Here is a 25,084-nt window from a genome sequence, read left to right as displayed (position 1 = left end):
CTCATTCTCACCTTAAGCCTCCTTGGCAATGCTTACATATTTATAGCACATATAAGGTCTGCCTTCATCCCTCTTTCTTTTCAGTGTTTACTGCATGACTTTAGAAATATGAACAAGTGTTTTCTTGTGCAATTGCATTAACTTAATCACATCCTTTTCTAAAAAACAGTGATTAAAACCAAATTTCAGCAATTTCTCATCTTCTTTCCCTCTAATTATTCTAAACAATTCTGAGTTTGGAAAAGGGGAGATTTTAAAAGTAAATATTCTACATGAAATTACTTCCTTAAAAAGCTTGGTTTATAAAAAAAATGCAGCTATTTATTCTGAAGGTGATGGGAAAAATTGGCCAGGATACTGCCTTGTTAGCTTCTTTAGCTTTTAGAGGGCATTGGTTCATTCCCCAAAGCCCCATCCTGACACCTTGGGCAATCTCATACATACACAGAAACAGGGACAAGCTTCCTACTGGTTCTTTCACAGATTTTAAATTCAGACTTGCTGTCTTTGGTTGGTCTTCTTGCCTACACAGAGAAAAAATAATAATCATTCCACAGTGTTTCAAAGAAAAACTACTATCTTTTACCGAATTTACTAAATTTCATTTCAATATTACCTGATTCCGTAAGAAACATAAGAGATAATCATTACTAGAAATTCATTGCTAAGATTACTCTTAGTGGATTGCTTAGACTATTGTCAAGTTCACATTTACAGTATAAGTCACTTCTGCATTACATGTAGAGTGAGTTGTGAGGTTTTTGTGTGCTTTATAATAGGTACTACCTTCCTCTTAAAAATAATATAATAATATTGTAATCTCAAATATTAAAGAAATAATTTAAAAACACCCCTAACTGCCAAAGCATCTAATCAATATATGGACACATTAACTGGACACATTAACTGAAAAAAAATTAATATTAGGAATTTAATTGGTAGCAGAAATGGCTGTCATTGAAAATGTATAATTTGATACTAACCTCATGTAGTGTTTATATATACCTTTATTTATTGTTTTAGTTAGGAGTTCCAAAAATTCCATTGCATCTCTTAAATATCTAAATTTTCAATATGAAGTAATCTCTGTAGATGTTTAAAGTCTTTTAACTGTGCACTTAAAGAAAAAATAGAAAGAAAGAAAGAAAGAAGGAAAGAAAGAAAGAAAGAAAGAAAGAAAGAAAGTAAGAAAGAAAGAAAGTTTATCATTCCAAAAAGCACAGGGAACAGTCCCAATCAAATCAAAGCAAAATCATTATCCAGTCATGTTACTAACTCAGTGTCTAATATCTGGAAATCATTTATGATATTCTGGGTTGTAAAAAGCTTAGAGAGAAAAAAGAAAAAAGCTTAGAGAGTCGCACTTCTCTTGATTTGGCAAATATAACACATGCAGAGTTTTTCCTAGCCTCAGCCTACCTCTATGCTATTGCTCCTGTTGTTTTTGGAAGACATAGCTTCTCATGTCATTTGCATATGGAATTGCTACTAAGTCTGGACCGGACTTTCACCACCAGCCTTTCCTTGACTCTCTTTAGGTACTCTGACCCTGTCACATGATCCCAAGCCTTAACTCTTCTCTATGACCCTTTTAGTCCTGCAGTTTTTACTATAACTGGAGCTAGACATTCTCAAGTGGCTTCTCCTAGCCTCTCATGTACCAAGCCTCAGGCTTGAATGACCTCTTTACGTTCTCAAAACCCATACCACATGGGAGAGTCTTACACATTGTCATGTTGGCTGCCAGCATAAGGTACAGCCATTGCTGCCTCTGGCACACAGCTTCTGTGTGCTGAACTTGAAGAAACACTCCCAGATTTCACCACAAGTATATGTCTCTTAGTAATCGTGGCTAATTTCTTAGCTGCATTTAACCAGCATGGGTTTTCCCAGTAGAGCAAAGCTTTCACTTTAGTGCTTCTTAATTCAAAATATTAACAGTCCCAATAGTCTTTTTTTTAATTGAACAATTTTATTTTAAAAAAACAAAGATAAATGTACAGATTTTCAGCATTTTTGCACAAAAGTGTATGAATACATTTTTGTCAGTACTTGATTTTTTTTAAATGTTTGATAATACTATCAAAATCTTAAAATCTTACTAGTTACAATGAGCATAAAGCACATGTAAAACAAGATATAACCTGGAAATGGTAAAAGTTTTCTTGGTGTGTAAAGATTAAGCATAATGGTTTTTCATTTTCTTTTTTTCTTTTTTGGCCTTTGTTTTTTCTTGAACTTCATATAGTTTGTAAGTTGTTTCTGGGGGTGTTCAGAGCTTTCTAGGGTTAGTATCCAATTATCAGTGACTGCATATTATGTGTGTTGTTTTGTGACTGGGTTAGTCTTTTATTTTTTAATTCACAATGAATAAAATTTATTTTTTTAAAAAATTGTTTAATCTTTTTTACAGTCCAGACTATCCGCCTGCAAGTCCATTTTCCAACTGTTCTACATCCTCTTCCCCCATCTCCAAGAGAATGCCCCCAACCCCAACCCACCAGACCTCCCCACATCCCCAGACTCTCAAGGATTAGGTACATCCTCTCTGAGTCCAGGCCCCATAGTCTTCTGCTGTATATGTGCTGGGGTCCTCATATTATCTGCTGCCTGATTGGTGGCTTGAAGACTGACTGATCCCAGGGGTCCAGGTGAGTTAAGACTGCTGATTGAGTCTTTAATGGCTTCTCAAGATTCCCCAGAGAGTTCACGTGCCAGGCCTCTATCATCTGCACTGCTCTCTGTGTTATCTTTTCTGTTCTCACAATAGCTCATTAATCTCTGATCACTCAATGGCTTCTCAAATCTGACGTTCTAAATACTTCTAACACACCGCTATAAACAACATGGTCAGGTTGTTAGAGCAATACCTTCTCACATATCTGTAGCTAAAACACCAAAAACAAAAGAAACTTTGAAAGGAGGGGTTTATTTTAGCTTCCAGTTCCACATGACTGTCCATCACTAAAAACGTCTGGGCAAGTATCCAGCAAGTATCTTCATGCATGAGCAAGAGTGTACCTAAAGCACACTAGTCTTTGTGCTTCGTAAATTAACACACAGGAAAGTGTGCACATCCTGAAGGGAGGAGCTGATGCAGAGGCCAGGAAGGGTGTTCCTTTTTAATTTCCTTCTAGTGACTTGATCATCCTGCCTGCCTTCTTCTAACACTCTAACCTGCCCAGAGGAGGCATGGCTCAGAGTGAGCTAGATTCTCCCGCATTGCTTTAGAAAAGGCACCAGCTTGGTCTTTCATGTATCTTATCAACCTAAAATATAAAATATGCTAAAATATGAAATATTTTCTTAACAGTTTCAATAGTTCTTGGGTATGGACCACATTCAAGCAGTCTTAATTACCTGAACAGTATTACACAGTTTCATGTAGTCATATTTTATAAATTATGACATATATTAAATGTTATATTAACCAAGAGGAAACAGTCTTACAAGAAAGTATTTTCTTTCAGAAAGAAAAAAAAGAAAGAAAGAAAGAAAGAAAAGGCACCAAAGTCTTGTCCACAAAGCCAGACTGGTGGGGCCATTATCATAAGTGTGGTTCCTTCCTCCAAAATGACTCTAGCTTGTATCAAAGTGACTTCAAACTATTCTGCACACATACTGTGTCGGTATCATTATAAACCACAATATATTCATTTTTTATGAGGTAAGAGTGAAAGTGTGCAAGGAAAATAAAAGAAAAACAAGCAAAATGAATGGTCCCAAATTGTCTTTTTTTTTTTATCACAATATCCTAGTGCTACTTTCTTTCGATTTTCCCATGTAGCAATTGTACCATATCTAAGTTCTTGTTCATCACTCTAAGCCCATGCATATTTTCTGTGTGTCAATTTAAGAACACACACATTTTTCTGTTTTAGGCACTTTCTTGCGCTTGCATAAAGATACTTGTGGGACTTTTATGTCATCAGATGTGCCAGGTGATTTTCCACAGTTCCTCCTTCATCAGGTCTTGTTGAGAACTTTTCAGGGAAATTTTCTAAACACTAAAGAATCTGAAATTGCTCACCTTGGCTCTGCTTTTGCTGCATTTGTTTGTTGGGAAGGCCTCAACTCATCTGACTTGTGCACTTTGTTTATTGACACAGTTGTAGCTTCATTTATTTTGTCTTTGAAAAAAGTAATACCATGTTGAAGGTTTTCAGAGTTTCTTCAGTTTGAGTGGGAAAAGATGAAAGAACCAGAGAAAAACCACAAAAAAAAAGTAAAGGGTCCTGGGGCATGTTTTTTACCCACGGTAACTCTGAGGACAATTCTAAAAAGAGATCTCTAAAATGCTTTCACTTGGAAATATTGTCAATCCATCAAGGAAAGAGAGAAACAATCATTCGACCATTTCAAATTATGTTTGGGCCAGGGAGTTGGGTTATTGTGTAAAAGCACTTGCTGACAACCTGAATTTAATGCTAGGAACTCAACATGGAAGGAGAAAACAAGGCAATAGAGATCCAGTTCCTGAAAGTGATCTTCTGACTTTCCTATACACATCTTGACATATACATATCTGTATGTTTATTACCTTAAAAGCCAATTGACACACACACACACACACACACACACACACACAAACACACACACACACAATCACACTCATGATCATTATCATCCTCACTACCACCACTAAAATCTTTAAACATATCTTTTGAAACTGGAAAGATTTTTAACATGCATTTACGTCATTCCTCTTAAAGTGATGAGGGGGAAGGATGTAGAAACTTGTTGCTAATTCTAGCACAAAAGAGGCTGAGATAAGAGAATACAAAATTTAGGCCAGCCCAGGACTATAAGGAGCTGAGAAGACCCCAAACAAAAGAATGTTATTCTATAACTAAGCGTTAAAATTGTCTAGAAAAGGATAGAGCTGTGTTTTCTTAATTGCTGTTTGTATTGTCAGAAGGTAACAGACCAGCTATGTGACTAAAATAAGAAGGGTTTGATTTTGTAGTTTAGGATCAAACTTTGCACAGGCACCTTTGAGTTTAGACATTCAGCCTGAACCATCCAGGCTTCTGACATCGTGGGGCAACAATCTTCAGAGAAAAAAAAATCAAAGGATGAAAAATTCAGAGCAAGTGAGTGCTGGTTCATGCATTTTAATAGCAGGTTTGACTAGAATACATAAAAGTGGAAGGTGAGCCTGCTGGCATAGATTAGATGGGTACTCCAGAATCAAATTGAGAGGTGTCCTGTTTTCAAACCCAGAAGGCAAACAACAACTTGATCTCTTAGATCACAGCCCACTGGAAAGAAATTTCAAGTGAAAGCAGAGGACAAAAGAGTTTGTATCTAAAGTGGTCCCTCTAAATGATAACAAATGGTGCAAATAACCCTAAAGATCCTGAGAGTCCTTCCTGAATTATTTCACGCAATGTCATTAATTACAGAGCGATGGCTCTTGAATGCATAGACTCCCTCATTTGCTGCTATAAACATAAGGCCAATGGAGTTCACCCAAGATAAGAAGTCAGTATCTAAGTGTCTCCTGAATTACTGTAACTATGTTTTACTCATGATTTATTAAAGAACCAAGCAATAAATTTCTATTTGAACAGGAGCTTTATGAAAGCCTTCTTGATTTTTTCTGGAAAATACATATTGGTCTAGCCTACAGATTCTGAAGGCGCTAGGCCAGTCTTAACATTTCTCTCATAATTTTCTGGTTTATCTTTTTCGTGAAATATTTTAAACTGAGATCAGGAGATGTTGTTCTGACATGTGTCACTGCTGGTTAAGTAAGTTATTTTCTATCTGTGCTTTGCTGTTGTTAATAAATCATAATGAGATCCATGTTGATAAAGGGTATATATATGTATATATATGTATAATGATATTAAATTTAACATTTTGTGGGATATAAGGCAAAAGTTGGTAAAATAAGCACTCTGATACCTAAGCCACAAAATACCCTATATTGTTTTAATCCCAGGTAAAATGCTGCACTGGGCAGTTAAAAATGAATATTATTTGTTATGAGGAACATGACAGTAGATATCTGTGAAATATAAATTTATACACCTAGGAGGTCTGCAGGAACAGAGAATCACTGGATTAATAGCATTGGAATAAAAGATCTTGAGCATACTAAATGTTCAGTTTCAATGTTCCTTAAAACCATAGCTCTGTATTTTTATTATTTGGCTTAAAAAGTATCCATGCACAGCTGAAAAAACAAGCCATATAAAAAGGAGAGTTCAAAGGCCATGTCATAGAACACACATCTTATTAGATCCTACTTATAATTAATCAGGGCTTATTTTCTTCCAAGGTTCATGATATGAAGACAGTCTTCAATGAATGCAAAACAGTTCACTGTTCATAATTATATAACTATACATTATCTTGTGTGTGTGTGTGTGTGTGTGTGTGTGTGTGTGTGTGTTTCCTTAAGAAGGATATGCCTTCTGAAGGAAACTCTTCTCTGTTTGTGTGTGAAACATCCGTCTCAACAGCTAAATTATGACTGACACATCATCAGCATAGCTGATCAAACTTAGGCATTGGATATAAAAAGGCAGCAGGAGAGCTCCTGCATGGCAGCCATCATGAATGACACAGTAACCATCCTGACCAGGAAGTTCATGATGAACAGTCTGCTACAGAGGAAACAGATGGTCATTGTTGTCCTTCATCCTGGGAAGGCAATGGTACCAAAGACAGAAATTCGGGAAAAGCTGGCCAAAATGTACAAGACCACACCAGATGTTATCTTTGTGTTTGGATTCAGAACCCACTTCAGTGGTGGCAAGACAACTGGCTTTGGCATGATGTACGATTCTTTAGATTATGCAAAGAAGAATGAGCCGAAACACAGACTTGCAAGACATGGCCTTTATGAGAAGAAAAAGACCTCCCGTAAACAGCGAAAGGAACGCAAGAACAGAACGAAGAAGGTCAGGGGGACTGCAAAGGCCAATGTTTGTGCTGGCAAAAAGCCAAAGGAATAGATTTGCGGTGACTTGATGTTATGGAATGATGTGACTTCTGAGAAGGCCAAATAAACTAAAAAGCTTAAAAAAGAAAGGCATCAGGAGTATGGGTAGAAGACGAGAGTCAGGACACAACAGGCTCAGCAGTGCTCCTAGCAGCTCTCTGAATATGAAATGCTTGTAGAATGGAGCCTTCAAACTCTAAAAATATTCACCTCCACCAACGTAATATAATTTAGTGAAAAGACGTCCCATCCATCCTCCTTTCCTTCAGCTGCTACCCCCTCAAGCACATAGATGTCCAACATGTCATTCTCAAGGAGAGCCCCTTCATTCAGACCATGCTACATTTTCTGGACCTCATCCAGATCCCTTTATCTTTTTTCTTTTTCCTTTTTAAAAAAATAATTTATTATTATTATTATTATTATTGCTATTATTATTATTATTATTATACAGTCCAGTTGTCATTCCCCTCAAAGTCTGCCCTCTGAGAAATCCTCATTCCGTTCCTTCTCCCCTCCTCCCTTCTTGTCTTCCCGTCCTCCCATCCTTCCCTCCTCCATTACTCCACTCCTCCATTCATCTTTTACTCCCCTCCTCTTTTCCCCTTCCCTCCTCCCTACTCCCTGGAGCCACAGTCTTTCCAGTGTTAGGTGTTCCTTCTCTCACTGAGGCCAGACCAGACATAGCTCTTCTTTATCTTGGAGAGAGATGATGCAAACTCGAATAGAATTGTATCACGTTTTGTGTCATTTGTTTCCGACGCAACGGTGGCCAGTGCTCCTAGACCTGTATACACAAAATTCCATGAAGAAGGGAAGCATTTCACACGTCTCTTGCCTCGGGTACCATTTTCAGCCATTGCCTTTAGCGATGACTGCACTCATAGGTTTCCAGACTGTTAATGATAGCTTGGAGCCCATAATCTTGTACTTTGGATTATTTCCCCCCAAACTTATTACCTTACATTTGCTCACGCTGAATGAAGCTCAGATGCTGAGATGCCGTTTTCATGCCCACTTACCCGGGCTCACGGGAGCCTTGTGGAATGTGATTCCTGTTGCCTCAGCATTTCCACACTCACTAGAGCTTACTGTATGAGAATGTGGAGATTTGCTTCATGTGGCCTCATTAAATTCATTTGTTTTAAGGTTGTAAGTAATACTGGCTTCAGTGCACATGCTCTGGGTGGGGAGGGAGGGGAGTCAAAGAAGCATGTTGCACAAATATGAGTATTCTTTCTTGAGAGGAGATTTCTCTCGCCCCTTACCTTCACTCTATCAGAACCAACAAGCATTTCTCCAGCTAGGACTAACAGTTCTTTTTCCCTCCTTTCCGGGCTCTAGGCTGCCTAGTTTCTAATGTTGGCCCACTTACATCAGAGGACAGATACATCCTCTAATTGAGGGACTCTGACTTGTCTTTTCTTTCTGCCTGGTTTTTTTGAACTCCAGTTAAATTAAAGTGTGATTGATATTGGAGAAAGAGACTTGACTATATTGTCAAATTGTTATGGAGATCCAACTGTCACTTTCTATCTGAGAACGAAGAGAGGAGGATAATTGAGTGCCTGCCTGCAAAGTGAAGATTCTAATGTGTATATTATGGGCTGTTTTGAAGAGTGTGTATTACATTATGTTTCACTGTATACTATGTAGTCCTGAATATTTTATGTCCTGCTCTCTAGCAGTGCTGAAAGCTGACTTTTCTTTAGTATGAACTTCATTATTTTCTCCCTATAGAGGTCTGTTCTTTTTTGTGCTTCTCTAACCTCTTCTACATGGATGTTTTGAAACTTTCCTCTAGCAGGAAATTCATGTTCATATTAGCTAATCTCTGACTAAACATGTCTTGCCCATAGTTATTTTTTTTAATAAAAGTACCCTCATAAGGATTTTTCAGAAATCATGATTATTTAAGGATAACATGCTTGGCTATTGGTTTTCCATGAATACTTATGCCTAATTTCCTCCTATAATATAACCAAAACTGGTTGAGAAAAAACAGCCTATATGGATGCAGAAGGCTGAGGTGGAAGGTCACAGTTTAGCAACGACTTTGTTGTGTTTCTTACACAGACGTTTATAGACAGTTCTGCTTTAGGCTAGAGCTGTCCAAATCATGAGCAGAGTGAGAAATCATCAGAAGGGCAAATTGATATTTTAGCAGAGAAGATGACTCATAAAGCAAAGGTCAGTGCAACAAGAAAAATATGTAATTAGCAGAGTCCCCGAAGAAAGGAGAAAAGACAGGGGTTGCAGGTGCATTTTGGTAAGTAAAATAAAAACAGACACATGGTTATATTCAGGGCCAAATCTATAAGCATGAACAGATTTAGAGAGAGATGAGTGATCATTTTTATAAGGATATCATAATTAGGCACCAGAGAGGAAGTCACATAGATCTCAGCCTTCAGTGTCTAGCCTGAACTTGAATAAGGGATGCATGGATTATATATTATACACATGAATTCATGCTCTCAAAGTATAAGCAAATTATACTTAGGGCAATAATTAGGTCTCTTTCAAAGGATATTCTGAGCCATCTATTTAGGTATGAACCATTAATGATCCAATCCATTTTTTGAGAACACTGGTGACTTCATTGTGCTCAGCCCCCTATGAGAGACTATGTATTGCACCGTTGAACAGCATCCTATCAAGTGGTTAAGGAAATACTCACTAACACACCTCTCCTTTCTTGATGCTCTCTTGCCTTATCTTTTTTTTTTGTGCTGTCATTCTGTCCTACATGAGAGAAGAATGTAGGTATGTTTGAAGGAGGCAAAGAAGGCGCTCAGTGTGACATTTTTCATAAGCCACAGATGGTTTCCAGGTCAGGGTAAGGAGGGTGAGGTTGCAGTCACAATGGCAGTTATAAAATGGGAAAGTGTGATTGATTCTATATAACCATGTAGATCCACTGAGGGGTTGTGTTCAATACCACATGCAATAGCATGATTTTATGATCTAGGTCCCATGAAGAAATAATTTCCATGTACTTCTTCACCAAAACAAAAGACAAATGCTTAGAATTTATTGAATTTACCTCTTCAGGATCAGGTCTGGTGTTTTGCTAAAATGAATTTAATACTAGGGAAATTGACAACTACTCTACAAGCTCATATTTCCTTCCAAAAATCAGGACATATGCTATTTATGTAATGCATTTTTTTTTATTTCAGTGGATTCAGCTATACTGAATTATCAATTACTTCATAGTGCTTTTAGTGTGCTTAGAAGCTTCCATGCCCACTCTTGGAATACAGCCACCAGGGTAGAGCATGCCAGCTGTTCAGCAGATACAGAAACACAACATAAAAATTGATGGTGAATAACAGAACTGGCCGGTCTCCCATATAACCAGTTGCATGCTTGCCATCTCTAAGTCTCCTCTAGATCGCATTAGAATGGATAGTGTCAAGAGTACAAAATAATAGTCTTGAGATAATTACTTTAGAAAGATTAAAAGCAATTCATAGTGTCCTTTAGATTTCCCCCATTAGAACCAGCATTGTGAGTGACAGTCCACCAAACATCAGAAATTTGCTATGAAACTGAATTCTCTTTTTGTTTTTAATTGAACACCTTTATTTTATAAAACGAATAAATGTACAGATTTTAAGCATTTTTGCATAAAAGTATATGAATACGTTTTTGTCAGTACTTGGGTTTTTAAAAGTTTGATAGTGTGCATTAAGATCTTACTAGTTACAATGGGCATAAAGTACATGTAAAACAAAATTTAACCTGGAATTAGTAAAAGTTTTCTTGGTGTATAAAGATTAAGCATAATGGTTTTTCATTTTCTTTTTTTTTTTTTTTTCTGTTTTTTCTTGAACCTCATTTAGTCTGTGAGTTGTTTGCGGGGTTATCAGAGCTTTCTGGGGTTAGTATCCCATTATCAGTGACTGCATATTATGTCTGTTTTTTTTTTTTTTTTTGACTGGGTTACCTCACTCAGGATGATATTCTCTAGATGCATCCATTTTCTTAAGACTTTCATAAAGTCATTGTTTCTGATAGCTGAGTAGTAATCCATTGTGTAAATGTACCACAATCTTTGTATCCGTTCATCTACTGAAGGACATCTGGGTTCTTTCCAGCTTCTGGCTATCATAAATAGGGCTGCTATGAACATTGTGGTGCATGTAACTTTGTTGTATTTTGGAGCTTCTCTGGGTTATATGCCCAGAAGTGGAATAACTGGGTCTTCAGGTAGTACTATGTGCAATTTTCTGAGGAATCACATGACTGATGTCCAGAGTGGTTGTACCAGTTTACAACCCCACCAACAGTGAAGAAGGGTTCCTGTTTCTCCTCATCCTCACCAGCATCTGCTGTCATCTGAATTTTTGATCTTAGCCTTTCTGACTGGTGTGAGGCAGAATCTCAGGGTTGTTTTGATTTGCATTTCCCTGATGGCTAATGATGTTGAGCACTTCCTTAGATGCTTCTCAGCCATTCTATATTCCTCAATTCAGAACTTTTTGATTAGCTCTGGACCCCATTTTTTAATAAGGTTGTTTGATTCTCTGGTGTCTAGCTTCTTGAGTTCTTTGTATACCTTGGATATTAGGCCTCTATCTGATGTGGGGTTGGTAAAGACCTTTTCCCATTCTGTTGGCTGCCATTTTGTTTTCTTGACAATGTCCTTAGCATTACGGAAACTCTGCAATTTCATTAAGTCTCATTTGTCAATATTTGATTTTAGAGCATGAGCCAATGGTGTTCTTTTCAGGAAATTTTCTCCTGTGCCTATGTGTTCTAAGGTTTTCCCTACTTTCTCTCCTGATAATTTCAGTGTACCTGGTTTAATGTGTAGATCTTTGATTTGCTTGCACTTTAGCTTTTTCTGAGGAGATAAGAAAGGGTCTATTTGCATTCTTCTGCATGCTGAGTGCCAGTTGGACGAACACCATTGGTTGAAAAGGCTGTCTTTTTTCCATTGAATGTTTACAGGTACTTTGTCAAAAATCAAGTGACCATATATGTGAGGGCTGTTTTCTGGATCTTCTATTCTATTCCCTTGATCTACGTGCCTATCTCTGTTCCAGTACCATGCATGTTTTAGCATAATTGCCTTGTAATATAGTTTGAAGTCAGGGATAGTGATGCCTGCAGATGTTTTTTTGTTATTGAGGATGGATTTCGCTATTCTAGGTCTTTTGTTATTCCAGATGAAATTGCACATTGATCTTTTCAACTCAATGAAGAACTGGGTTGATATTTTGATGGGGATTGCATTGAATCTATAGATTGCTTTTGGTAAGATGGCTATTTTTACAATGTTGATCCTTCCAATCCATGAGCATGGGAGAGCTTTCCATTTTCTGAGATCTTCCTCGATTTCCTTCTTAAGAGGTTTGAAGTTCTTGTTATACAGGTCCTTCATTTGCTTAGTTAGAGTCACACCAAGGTATTTCATATTGTTTGTGACTATTGTGAAGGGTATCTTTTTTTTATTTTCTTTCTCCACATGTTTGTCCTTTGAGTAGAGGAAGGCAACTGATTTTTTTTTTTTGAGTTAGTTTTATATCCAGCCATTTTGCTGAACTTATTTATCTGCTATAGTTTTCTGGTGAAATTTTTGGGGCCATTTAAGTACACTATCATGTCATCTGTAAACAGTGATATTTTTACTTGTTTCTTTCCAATTTGTATCCATTTTTTATTTTTATTTTATTTTATTTATTTATTTATTTATTTTTTTTTTGCTATCTAATTGCTCCGGTTAGGACTTCCAGTGCTGTGTTGAATTGGTAGGGGGAGAGTGGGCAGCCTTGTCCAGTCCCTGATTTTAGTGGGATTGATTCAAGTTTCCCACTGTTAAGTTTGATGTTGGCTGTTGGTTTGCCACATAGTGCTTTTATTATGTTTAGGTATGAGCCTTGGATTCCTGTTCTTTCCAAGACTTTTAACATGAAGGGGTGTTGAATTTTGTCAAATGCTTTCTCAGCATGTAATGAGATAACCATGTGGTTTTTTCTTTGAGTTTGTTTATATGGTGGATTACATTGATGGATTTCCATATATTAGACCATCCCTGCATTCCAGGGATGAAGCCTATTTGATCATGGTGAATGATCATTTTGATGTGTTCTTGGATATGGTTTGCAAGGAGTTTGTTGAGTATATTTGCATTAATGTTCATAAGTGAGAATGTTCTGAAGTTCTCTTTCCTGGTAGGGTCTTTGTGTGGTTTAGGAACAAGGGTTATTGTAGCCTCAAAAGATGAGTTAGGTAGTGTTCCATCAGATTCTATTTTGTGGAATAGTTTGAGAGTATTGGTATTATGTCTTCAATAAATGTCTGATATAATTCTGCACTGGACTTGGGCTTTTTTTGGTTGGGAGGCTTTTGATGACTGCTTCTATTTCTTTAGATGTTACGGGATTAGTTAGATGGTTTACCTGGTCCTGGTTTTACTTAGTATCTGGTATCTGTCTAGGATTTTATCTATTTCCTCCAGATTTTCCCACTTTGTTGAGTGTAGGTTTTTGTAGTAGGATCTGATGGTTTCTTGAATTTTTTCAGTTTCAGTTATTATGTATCCACTTTAATATCTTATTTTGTTAATTTGTATACTCATGAAACTGAGTTCTCATAAAGCAGATACGTTTGTTCTTTGAGGAATCAGCTGTCACATGAATAGTTCAACAGGCATCCAGGTGGTTGTTTAGAGTTTAGAAATTTGTGAGATATATATGAGCTAGAGCTTTTAAAGTTGTAATAGAAACCCAGATAAAGAAAAATATTATTCTTTCAGTAACAAAGATCCAAACAATCCCCTCATTGCCGAGTTTGCATCCTGTACCCTTTACCCTATTACATACAGGAACATAATGCATGTGGAACTTCAATTGAATGTCTAATCAAGCAACTCTACCACTGAATTTAAAGATGTATATGCATTCTTTTAGAGTTTGTTTCATGCAGAATTGGGATTCTGTTGATTCAGCAAATTTAGAATACTATTCTTCTAATCCTCCTAATCTAATCAATGGACTGACTGCTGGCACTACTTACTGCATTAGTCACCTTATATATCTAGGTCCCATATTTGTCTTTGGAATTATAGATAGTTGTTACCTCTAAAACTTAACATTATAATGAAGATTACAGAGCTTTATGTTTTACAAAGTCAAAAGTTCTATGTGGAAGGATAGTGAGAGTTATTCATTGAGTGCCTGACAAGACGTAAGGTTCTCTTTGAATTTTATTTAAATGTATTAATGTTTCTTAAAAAATGACCAGTTTCCTTGACCATAGGAGCTGAAAGTGAGGGAATTGAACCTCCATGAATTGCAGCTTTTAATATTAGAGATATCACATAGAAATATTGAGCAGGTCTAACCCCAGGTATGCCTGATTTGAGTTTTATTCTGTTTTCAATATATTTAATTCAAGTCATGATGGGGGTTCCAATTGCTTCATAAAAGAACAAAGGTGTCTTCACTAGACTTTGGTCCTGTAAAGGCATGTTTTCTCAGTGTAGGAAATGCCAAGTTGCTGAGGTGGAGAAGGTGGTTGGAAGAGGGAGCACCTTCATGGAAGCAAGGGGGGGGGAGGGTTTGGGAGTATGGGTAAAGGGGATAATATTTGAAATGTAAATACAGAGAATATCCAATAAGAAAGAATAAGAAGAGGTATTTTACCCAAAAATGTGGAAAGGTCAGAATATCTGATACTTTTCAGAGAATCAAAGCCGGTAACACCAAAGTTAAACAAGTCAAACTTGAGAAAATCCCCAAAGCCTGTAACTATTTATCCTCTTAGGGTCTGTGACCCTCTGTCCTTCTTGTTCTAAGGGCTTCATCTCACTGTTACCACTCACTGAGTTCTATACTAAGAACCAATGAAGATCCATTACTCATAAGGCATTGTATATAGACATACAGGAAAGTACACTAGCATTCACAAAGCATATATCTCTATATCTATCTATCTATCTATCTATCTATCTATCTATCTATCTATTTATCTATCTATATGGTCAAATATATATATATTTGTTGTCCAAAGGAGAGAAAGTATGAAAATGATATACACAAAGAGCCACCATAATAGAATGCACATCGTGAGGAAACCTGGGTACTCTTATTCATAAAATGATGTAAATCTGTGAATGATAATATTTGAAGTGTTGTCTGCCAGTGGTAATTTTTCATTGTGTAGGAATTTCATTAGTTTGAGGACTAAATGATGAGAGCAAGTTTTGTTCTGACCCTTGAGACCCAGGGAGCCCTATCTGTGCTCCAGATTTTTTTATTGAAGAAAACAGTGAAAATCATGGAGTCAAGGTGTACATTGAAACAAGCCTATGGTCAAAGTTGGGGAGGAGCAAGGAATCATGGGACTCCAGAGGCACTGTGGCACTACTTCCTAGTCAATTGATGGGGAAAAATGTCTATGTTGCTTTTACATGTAGTCAATACCTACATTTGAATGCCAGCCATGATATATGCTTTTAGCCACCACTTATCTGTTTACCTTGGGCTCTTCTGAGCTTTACCTTAAGGTTTCCTGTGATGTTTCAGACATTATTGAAAGAAGGCCTCAGTAATCTGTCTCTTTCTCTGCACACAGATGATATCTTCACTATAGGTTGCTAAGCTTCACATCCAAAGATTATGAAGGGACTTGAATGGTTACTCTATGGTTTGAGCCCCCACAGGACTTCCCTGCTTTACATTACTGAAAAAGTCATTAGGAAAAAGGTTATATATATATATATATATATATATGTCAGCTTTATACATAGAACAGGACATGGTTTTTATTTTTTATCCCTGTTTTAAAAGCAGGACATTGGGACAAAAATACAATGAATGGAACCATGCAGGACACGAGTGTTAAAACTCCATATCTACAAAGGAGGCAGAGAGAGGACTAAGGCTTTGGGTCTCTGTGTCTGGACCTGAGATGCCCTTTGAATTTCTATTTTGAGCTCATCTTAAAACTTATTTCAAGGTCTTGAGAGATGGCTCATTGGTTAAGAGCACTGAATGCTCTTCCAGAGGTCCTGAGTTCAAATTACAGCTCACGACTATCTGTAATGAGATCCGATGCCCACTTCTGGTATGTCTGAGGAGAGATACAGTGTATGTATGTATATATATATATATATATATATATATATATATATATATATATATATATATATATATATATATATATATATAAATCTAAAAATAATACCTATTTTCCTAATTGCTGTGTTTCACCTTTTGCAAAACTGGAAAGAAAACTATAATTTTCGATTGTCTTAAAGGTTAAATGAGACTTTGACTTTAAGATTCATGGTATTGGCAAATAGTAAATGCTTAGGAAATGATGACTTTTCTTCTGAAGGGCTGGCACTTTAACCTCTCTTATCCTACCATTTTAATAACATAGTTCAAGTCTCAAATTCTTTATCAAATAGGAACCAAGTCTTGAACAATTTTTGAACAATTTAATTCACCAAGTGTCAGGGTGCATTCTTTAAATTCTATACTATGGCAGTATTAATGTGTTAGATTGTCAGTGACGGAACTGAGGAAAAAAATAATACTTGTAAGCAGTGCAAGATTTTATGCTGGTTGTCTAGTGCTTAAATCTATGCATTTTGAAATATATCAAAATTCACCAAACAGAAAACTTAAAAGTCTTTAGCACAGTACAATATTGATTAACTTACAGCTAAATACTGGGGCTAATAAATTTAAAGAGAACGGAAATACCTGTAGCACACTGAGAAGGATTCCTTTTCTAAAATTGTCTTTGTGCAATTTTCACTAATCCTTGTAAATCATTCCTGTGTTTTCTGGTCACCAAGCTGTTGTTATCTGCTAACAAACTACCGATAATCACTCTTGGGTTTTTGCAATTTCCACTGTAAAGTGTTCTTGTAGAGGACATGGCTTGGCCCTCTACTGTTTCTAAGAGTCCTGCAGATCAAGGGCCAGCATACTTGTCACTCACTAGCTAGTTAAATTATTGAGATCATAGGCCTAGATAGACACTTTCTTTCCCCAAAATATTAGCCAGCTACATTCTTTTCTACAAACAATGAAAAAATAAATGTTCCTATTACTGGTACTAAAGGATGACTTAACTTATAGCTATGCCCAAAGTTTCTGGAAGCTAGTAGGTGAAGTCCATGATGCCATTACAAAGGAATTTTACCAAAAGCCCTTATTTGTCTTGCAAATACCTGTTCAGTGTGTCTTTTAGGGTAGGGGTAGGGCAATGCTGAAACTTTCTTCTCTCTTTATCCCCATGTAAGAACATTCACTGTATGTATGGTTCTCTGCACTCACAATATAATTACCCCCTTAACAGACTTGAACCAAAATGCTACCACGCTTGGGATTTAGCCTTCAGCATGTCTTTTAGTGAAAAACACAAACATTTAGTCTATTGCCACACAGAGGATAGTGGAAGTAAAGGTGAACACTACTGGGAATGTTAATATAAAGACACCTTCCTCATAGTCAACAAATGAGGGAAATTAGCTGGTTTATGGCACATAATGCATACTAGAAAGAAGTTAAGAGCTAACTGAACAGAAGACTTAGGGTTTATTCTTGAAGAAACTGTGGGAGTGAATGAGTCATTTGAAATCCTGGATCTCCCTAAGAATGCATCATCCCCTTATAACTTTCAAAAAGTGGACTTGTTAAGCAGAGAGCTGTTTCCTTATGCATCTGTTCTGTATTTTAAGAGCAGCATGTAGTACTGGCTCCTTCATTCCAAATTGATTTATTCCATTGATGTAACTGGTTTCTTCTTTCTTCTTATATCCAGAGGTTCAGTTCAACAAGCAAACCACAGAGTAACAGGAACGCTCACAAGGGATATGTCCGAAATTTTACAGAGCATTTGTAATACTTTTAATATATAGCTCTTGTGTCATAAGATAGTGCTAATTGCTTTTCTCAAGCAGGGAAATATTATTACCTAGTGATTTGCATATGGTTACTTAAATGGCAAAATTAAATATTAAGGTACCTTATTTTCTCTCTTACATGTGGAATCTATGTGGTCAAAATGCATGACACTAAAGTCAAGACCATGATCCTTATGGGAAGGAAATGGTGAGAAGGTGGGAGAGAGAAAAAGAAAGGGTAAAAGAGGAAGTAAATACAATCAAAATATATTTTATACATGCATGCAAATGTCATTATGAAAGTTTCCTCTTTACATTTAATATATGGTAATAAAGGCAGAATATTAAGTAAATTAAAAATAAGGAAAGAAATGTCACTAATTGTCTATTCTTTTTTCTTTCCCCAAGTCTTCTATTTGCTCAGTCGTCTTAACTTAACATTTCATCTATCAGCTTTGGTCTCTTTTGAACACCTAGACATTTTGTAGATAAACACTATTGTTGATATTTCCACGCCTTCCCCAGTTAACATAGAGTCTGTACCCAGTAACAGCAGGACAGACTCTATGTACACTTGCAGATATAAGGTTGATAACATCATGAATAATGCTCTCTTTTGGGCTCACTCACCTGTTTAGGACTTGTACTAATGACCAAAGAGGTATGCTGGTACACTGGCTTTTAGGGGTGCTGTGCAGACAGGGACAACTGGCCTAGTTCTAACAATCTGAGTATTGTTAGTGTAGGCTTCTTGTGGTCATTGATCTGCCTTCCCATCAACCCCTTTTAAAGCCAACAAAGCTGTCCCTCACTCTATGAATGTCATCAACATGAAAGGAAGGTCTGTTTCAGGACCATCTCTCCAATCCATTTTCCCCTTAGAGCATCACTTTCCTAGAACTGAACTATTGCATTCCCATTACATTCAGGAAAATAAGGCAGTCAAGATAGTAAGAGTCTGTAAACTACTTACTTCTTTTGAACACTTAAAGTCAAAGACAACTTTCTAATCAATCCTCTGGCCCCTCATTTTTTATCCATCAGATAAAGAAGACCAATGCTCTATTTTCTCTTTCTTTGTGAAAATATCTCCTCCCCATATATATCACTGTTTCACAGAAACACTGAATTTCATGGCTTAGCTCTAATAGTGTACGGAAAGCAAGACAAGACAAATGCTTCTCAACCCGACCACACATAACAAGGAACATAAAGAAATTATTGTATTTATATAAATCGCTCTATTTATACCCATCACAAATTACAGTGGTATAAAGTCTGATATTTTCCTGTGACTAATAGAATGCCAATGTGAAATGGGTTATTTAAGAAAACAGTATTACTTTCATGAGAGAGACATTTGAAATAAAACCTAATAAAATTCTGATATCTTTGCATGAGGTAAAAATGATATTTTGCAAAATAAAAATATCTAAGAACAAATTTTCAAACTTAAAGCAATTAATTTTTAACTTCTGAACTGGTTTGTCACATGTATTCCTGGTGAAGGTGTCTTCAGTATAGCCAATGTCACTTACAGGTATACTTTTATGCCCGCAGAGACAGAAGCTTCTTTGAGTGGCTATTTTCTTCACCTTTAAAATGTTACTTACTTGGGGCTGGAGAGATGGTTCAGCAGTTAAAATCCCTAGCTGCTCTTCCAGGACCCAGTTTGATACCCAGAACCCACACACTTCCTAACAACCATCTGTAACTCCAGTCCCCGGGCATCCAACACCCCCTTCTGCAGCTCTGGGCACCTGCATGTATATGGTACACGTAAACTAATGCAAGCATGCATATGTACAAATAAAAATCAATAATTATTTTAAAAAATTTTGTTCTTCCTTTAGTAGCCTCATTTTATTGAGCTGAGTAGAGCATGATCTTCTCTAAGTCCTGTATATGACGATCATTAAGCTCAGGTAGACTGGGTGTTTAGTATCCTGAGGGAGCATTTACCTAAACAGGAGCCATGGATTCTATTTTCATACTAGCTCCAAAAATAAACTATGTAGATACCTTTATTCTATTCAGTTTAACCATTTTCCTAAAATAATTAACATATTAACAAGGGGTTGATAGTAATAATTCTACTACTAAATATCTAAGCTTTAAGTTCTACATGGATAGAAAAATTGCTACCTGCAAAATTATCAGACATAACTCTTCAGATGGAATCTTCAGCTTTTTGTTTATTCCTAATAACAGCTCACTGGGTTAAAGGACTTTGTATGTATCTCATTGTGTTTTTTGAAAGAATGCTGGCTGAAAGAGCACTGAATATTTCAGGAGTTAAAATGAACACACTTAGAAACCACCACAACAAAAAAAGACTTTCCATACAGATCATCTTCCTTTATGTCTGCATTTCAGGTGTGATCAGAAACAAGTTACCCCAACACATTCACCTGTTGAAACACAGCCTCCTATTAGTTATACTTTGGCTTACATGGTCATTTTTTAAAAATTAATTATTAAAATTTATGATAGTAAAGTAAGCATAGTTGTGACTGATTGGTACATTCTTACTACATTTGTTTTTAAAAGAAAAGGATAACCAATCATTTTCTATCTTTTATAACTTACATATTTTATTAATAGCATGTATTATTTAAAACCTACACAAAATAATAGGCTTTATTATAACATTCTCATACATGTAACACACTGTGAGTATATAAATGTTCACATTAAAAATAAAAAGATGCTTGTGAAAATATTGTGATTCATGTATATGTATGATGTGCATGCTCAGATGAAGATGAACATATCCTCAAATATATGATCATCTTGTCTTTTTGTCAATTGTTGTCAACAAAACTATAGCTTTGGGTATGTTAGGCAAGCCCTATACTTATAGCCTATAGCCTTTCACCCCCAACCATTGGATGTGTGTGGCAGGGTTTGGCTATTTAACTTAAGCTGACTTTGACTTTATCCTATAGCCTAGTATGTCTTCTACTAAAGATCTTTCTGCTGCTACCTTCTAAAAGGATGGAGACACAGATGTGTATCACTATACCTAACCATCATGCATTTATAGTGATAAGAATCAATATTCTTTCTCTTAGTTTGTTGATGTACATTCTATGCCACACCATCTCTAGTCATTATCCCGAGCACTAGTACATGAGAAATTACTCTTTCTATCTCATTACATGCTGGCCAGGCACTGCAAGCATCCCTTCCTCACCACTTGACTACACTTTAGTAGCCATTTTTTCTGTAATTAATTTCTATAAAATTAACTTTTTAGATTTGTAAAATCATGAAGTATTTCTTTTTCATCCATGAATGTTTCACTTAACAGACTGTCTGCCAATTCCCTTTACCTTTTTTTTCCTGTTTGAGCACACAGTGTTTCTGTGTGTTTATGGGTTTCGTTGTCCGATCACTAGTTAATGGGCACTGGGGTAGCTTCAAATTTTGCCAGTCATGAATATTGTGACAGTGTTCATATTTCCCTGCAGCATATTGAGGGCTAGGTAATGCATTACATTTCTAATTATGGAGAAACTCTATATCATTGCTCACAATTACCATATTAATTAATATTTCTAACAGTGTAAGATTATTCTGTCTTCTCATCACTCAGTTGTTAGCCTTTTGTTAGTAATCATTTTCTATAGAATGAGGGGCTATATCATTACAGTCTTACTTTGTCTTTCCTCTTCAATCCTCAGCATTTTATCTTTTATCAAGTCTCAATCTGTATAACTGACTGCTTCTTTTAAAAAGCAGAGTTTTAGGTCTACTTCATGTTTTACTTAAATGTTATCAGTATATCATCATCATCATCTACTTCACCATCATCATCTTCTTCATCATCTGGTTTGCATGATGTGTGTGTGTGTGTGTGTGTGTGTGTGTGTGTGTGTGTGTGCGCACGCGTATTCATGGATGTGTCATGGTGAGTATGTGGAAGGTAGAGAACAACCCTTAGGACTCAGTTCTACTGTGGGACCTGTGGAATCAAAGTAGGATTGAAAGGCTTACAGGACAAACACTTTTGTAAACTGAGCCATGCTCTCACACCAGCTGTTTGTTCTAAAGTAAGGAATTTTCCACAGTCAGCTCAGAAGGAAACACAAAACAAAAGAGCACATTAAGTATAGCATTCTTAAACTTATCATCAATCAGATCTCTACACTTATGTAATTGAAATTATACAGTATGTAGAAGATAGGATGTTCCCCAGACATATATTTCTATGGAACAGTTAGGAGATACACCCAGGGTGGGAACTCAAGATTTTGTTCTCAACAGGGCTGCAGATGTCACCCTGTGAACTTCTCTGTCCCTCCAATCAACCTATCAACATGAATTTCTTTGCACTGTCCAGACATGGCTTAACAATCCCATGTTCAAGAGGAACCCTTTAATTGCAATGTTGCCAATATGTCTATCTAAAGGCCTCCTGCCATTTTTTTTTCTATGAAGTTTCTGTTCCCAAGGACGACAGGACTACAGTTTTGTCTGACAGATTGAGATGGCTTGGTGTATTTTTATTTATCCAAACCCTCCTGTAGTATGGGGTTTTTGGTCAGTAAATATTCACAATGTGGGGAAATTGTGGTACATACTGTATAATTTCAATTACTTAAGTATATATATATATATATATATATATTTGCAGGCTCTAGAATGACACATCTAGTGAGGCTTGTGACTGGGAGACTTTGTTCTTGCCTCCTATGTTTTGTGCACTGCATATATTGAAAATAAACAAAATCTTCCTTTAAAGTATATATATACATATATATATATATATATATATATATATATATATAAAGTTGAATATTTGATTTTGTTAATTTTGTTTATACTGTTACTTGCTACTTAGTTGATGGTTTTTATTCAGTAAGATAGATATTAGGCCACTGGCAAATATTTACTATATAAATATTTTCTCTAATTCTGCTCTTTGTATCTTTGTTCTGTTGAGTATTTTGCAATATAAAAAACTATTATTCTAGCCATTAAATTTATGCTTTACATTGTTGTTGTTTTTGTTATTGTCTTGAGTTTGTCTTTGTTATTATTGTTTGTTTGTGTGTTCTCAGATTTTGAAGTTCTGTGGGCATGAAAATCTCTTGGCAGTTCCTTCTTGCTAAAGCATGCTTTCTGTGTTTGTGAGGCCACAGTTTCAACTCTAATCTAATTCAACACGTCTTTGCAATATTTTCTCTTCCAACTTTTCTCCCCTTTCCTTCGGACATCACTTCCTTTTGAATATATATTTATTAGCATTTTAATGATACTGTTAAATAAAGGCGCATACACATTGATTAAACACAAACATATCTTTCAGTAGCCTATTTCTTCTCTCTTATACCAGTCAGAGGTGAATGTAAAACTTATTCTTTTCTGAGGATTTTTAATTGCAAGAATCCTTTCATGGCTTCCACTACATATCCAACTTTCTATAAACCCTTGTCCCCATTTTTTAATCTACTGGCTACCTCCTTATCTATTTAAAATGAGAATAAAGAGTTAGTCAAGGAAAGAAAATCCCTACACTGTGATGCTCCCATGCAGTTCCCTCCTCCCTTCCTTCACCCTAATGCTTATTAGCTTCTTGGTTTTGTAACACATTGACAAAATGTTGTAAATATTTAAAATTCTCACAAGCATTATTCTCCACCAAAGCAAATTCTGGACCTTTGTAGGTGAAACCTAGCACTGAATGTAAAACAGATAAAAGGAAGGGAACAATGATATTCATGTCACCCCACAGTAAAGAAGGAAAAAATGTTGGTATTTAATTCTTTCAATGTCTTGAGAATCCATCACTCAGATAGAACTCTTAACAGAAATCCAATTCTCCAGTTGCTGGACAAAGTTAATTAATTTGCAAATATATTTCATCTTCTAAGTGACAGCCTTGCCTACTCTAGGCAAAGAGGAGAAGGGGGGATGAAACAGGAACACAGAGTGCTGGCGGGCTCACGTGACACAACTCCAACCCTGGAGAATCGAGGTGACACTAGCTCATTATATCTCTTCCAAATGAGCTCCTTGTAAAAGGAAAATATTTTGATTAAGGTAGTGAGGGGGGCACTTGGCAATGCTCTCCGTGCGTGCCTTCTAATTGCTCTGCTGTACACTTAAGTTTCTTCAGTGGAATGGCGCCTGCAGGGAAAGGGGCCCAGTTGGCTTTTGTAACCTTCCCCAGACTATGCTAGGGAGAGTATTTGCTTTTCTTTCTTTAATGCTCTGGTTGTCACCTTCCTTGTCTTAGTCTCCAGTGTCTTCATTTTGATTAGGTCCTGAGTCAGTATGTAAATTACCTTACTTAGTGATGTGTACTGCCAAGACTGTGGCACTAGAGGAAGGATTACTTTTCTCTGTGTAGAATGTCCATGGTGAGGACCATCGCTGTACAGACTCGAACTAAAATAACATGGTGCAGGGGAGGGGGATTCTCCACTGAAGGTGTAGGATTGAAGGTGTAAGCACACTCTCCTTCATTCCCACTTAGCTCTCTGTTTCTGGCAAAACTGAACTTCTTGGTAGCAGCTCCTTGCCTAGCAACTTCTCAGTTTGTAGAGAAGAGTACCACACAGTGAACAAAAAGGAAGAGCCTAAAGGTAAACCTGGAGATTTAGGGAAAAAAATGGCAGGCCATTACAGATAGTGCAGTGCAGTTTAACTTGTAGTTCAGATGCAAGGACTAGCAAATGAAGGTATAGAAATATATGTGAAATCAATTAGTTGACTTAAGTTTTAAAAACAAGCAGCTATTGTTCAGAGAGAGTGAGTAAATGTGAAGAGAGCAGAATTTGGATTCTACTCAAGAAAGATGGGGGTGCAAGCAGTTGGCCAAGTGAAGAGCTGCACAGTTGTCAGAGAAAATAGGTCTTAATAAAGTATTGGCAATCTGGGACAACAAGATAGCTCTGTGAGTAAAGACGGTTGCTGCATAGGCCTGCTGACATGAGTTCAATTCCTTAAGGCCATCTAATGCTAGGAGATCAAACAAACTCCACATAGTTCTCCATAGCATATGTCAATACACAGTTACATCTCCCTCTCCGTCTCTCTCTCTCTCTCTCTCTCTCTCTCTCTCTCTCTCTCTCACACACACACACACACACACATACACACACACACACATACATCACATCACACAAACAATAAAACAGTAAAAGCACAGATTTAGTACCGTGAAGAAAGATAAAGCAGGGGTAACCAGAAGCCATTCTGGCTGGTTTTGTGGGACAGGGCAAAAGTTCTCAGGTACTCAGCTAATATTAATA

The 25,084-nt window shown here is 36.6% G+C and overlaps 2 protein-coding genes across 3 annotated transcripts in view; both read left to right on the top strand.

Moving 5' to 3' along the window:
- LSAMP (limbic system associated membrane protein) overlaps positions 1-25,084 on the top strand; it is a gene marked incomplete at both ends in the record, with an annotated part of 2,089,443 nt that overhangs the window by 840,520 nt on the left and 1,223,839 nt on the right. The gene's annotated exons all lie outside the window — the stretch shown is intronic.
- On the top strand, positions 6,564-6,965 carry LOC308422500 (small ribosomal subunit protein eS24-like; the record flags this gene model as incomplete). Its single annotated transcript, XM_080919125.1, has 1 exon — positions 6,564-6,965. One exon carries the CDS (start codon positions 6,564-6,566, stop codon positions 6,963-6,965), a length of 402 nt encoding a protein of 133 aa, XP_080775251.1.

The sequence above is a fragment of the Micromys minutus genome (genome assembly GCF_963924665.1).
Source record: "Micromys minutus genome assembly, chromosome: 7".
Taxonomy (NCBI): Eukaryota; Metazoa; Chordata; class Mammalia; order Rodentia; family Muridae; genus Micromys; species Micromys minutus.
This window is presented reverse-complemented; position numbering and strand designations above follow the sequence as displayed.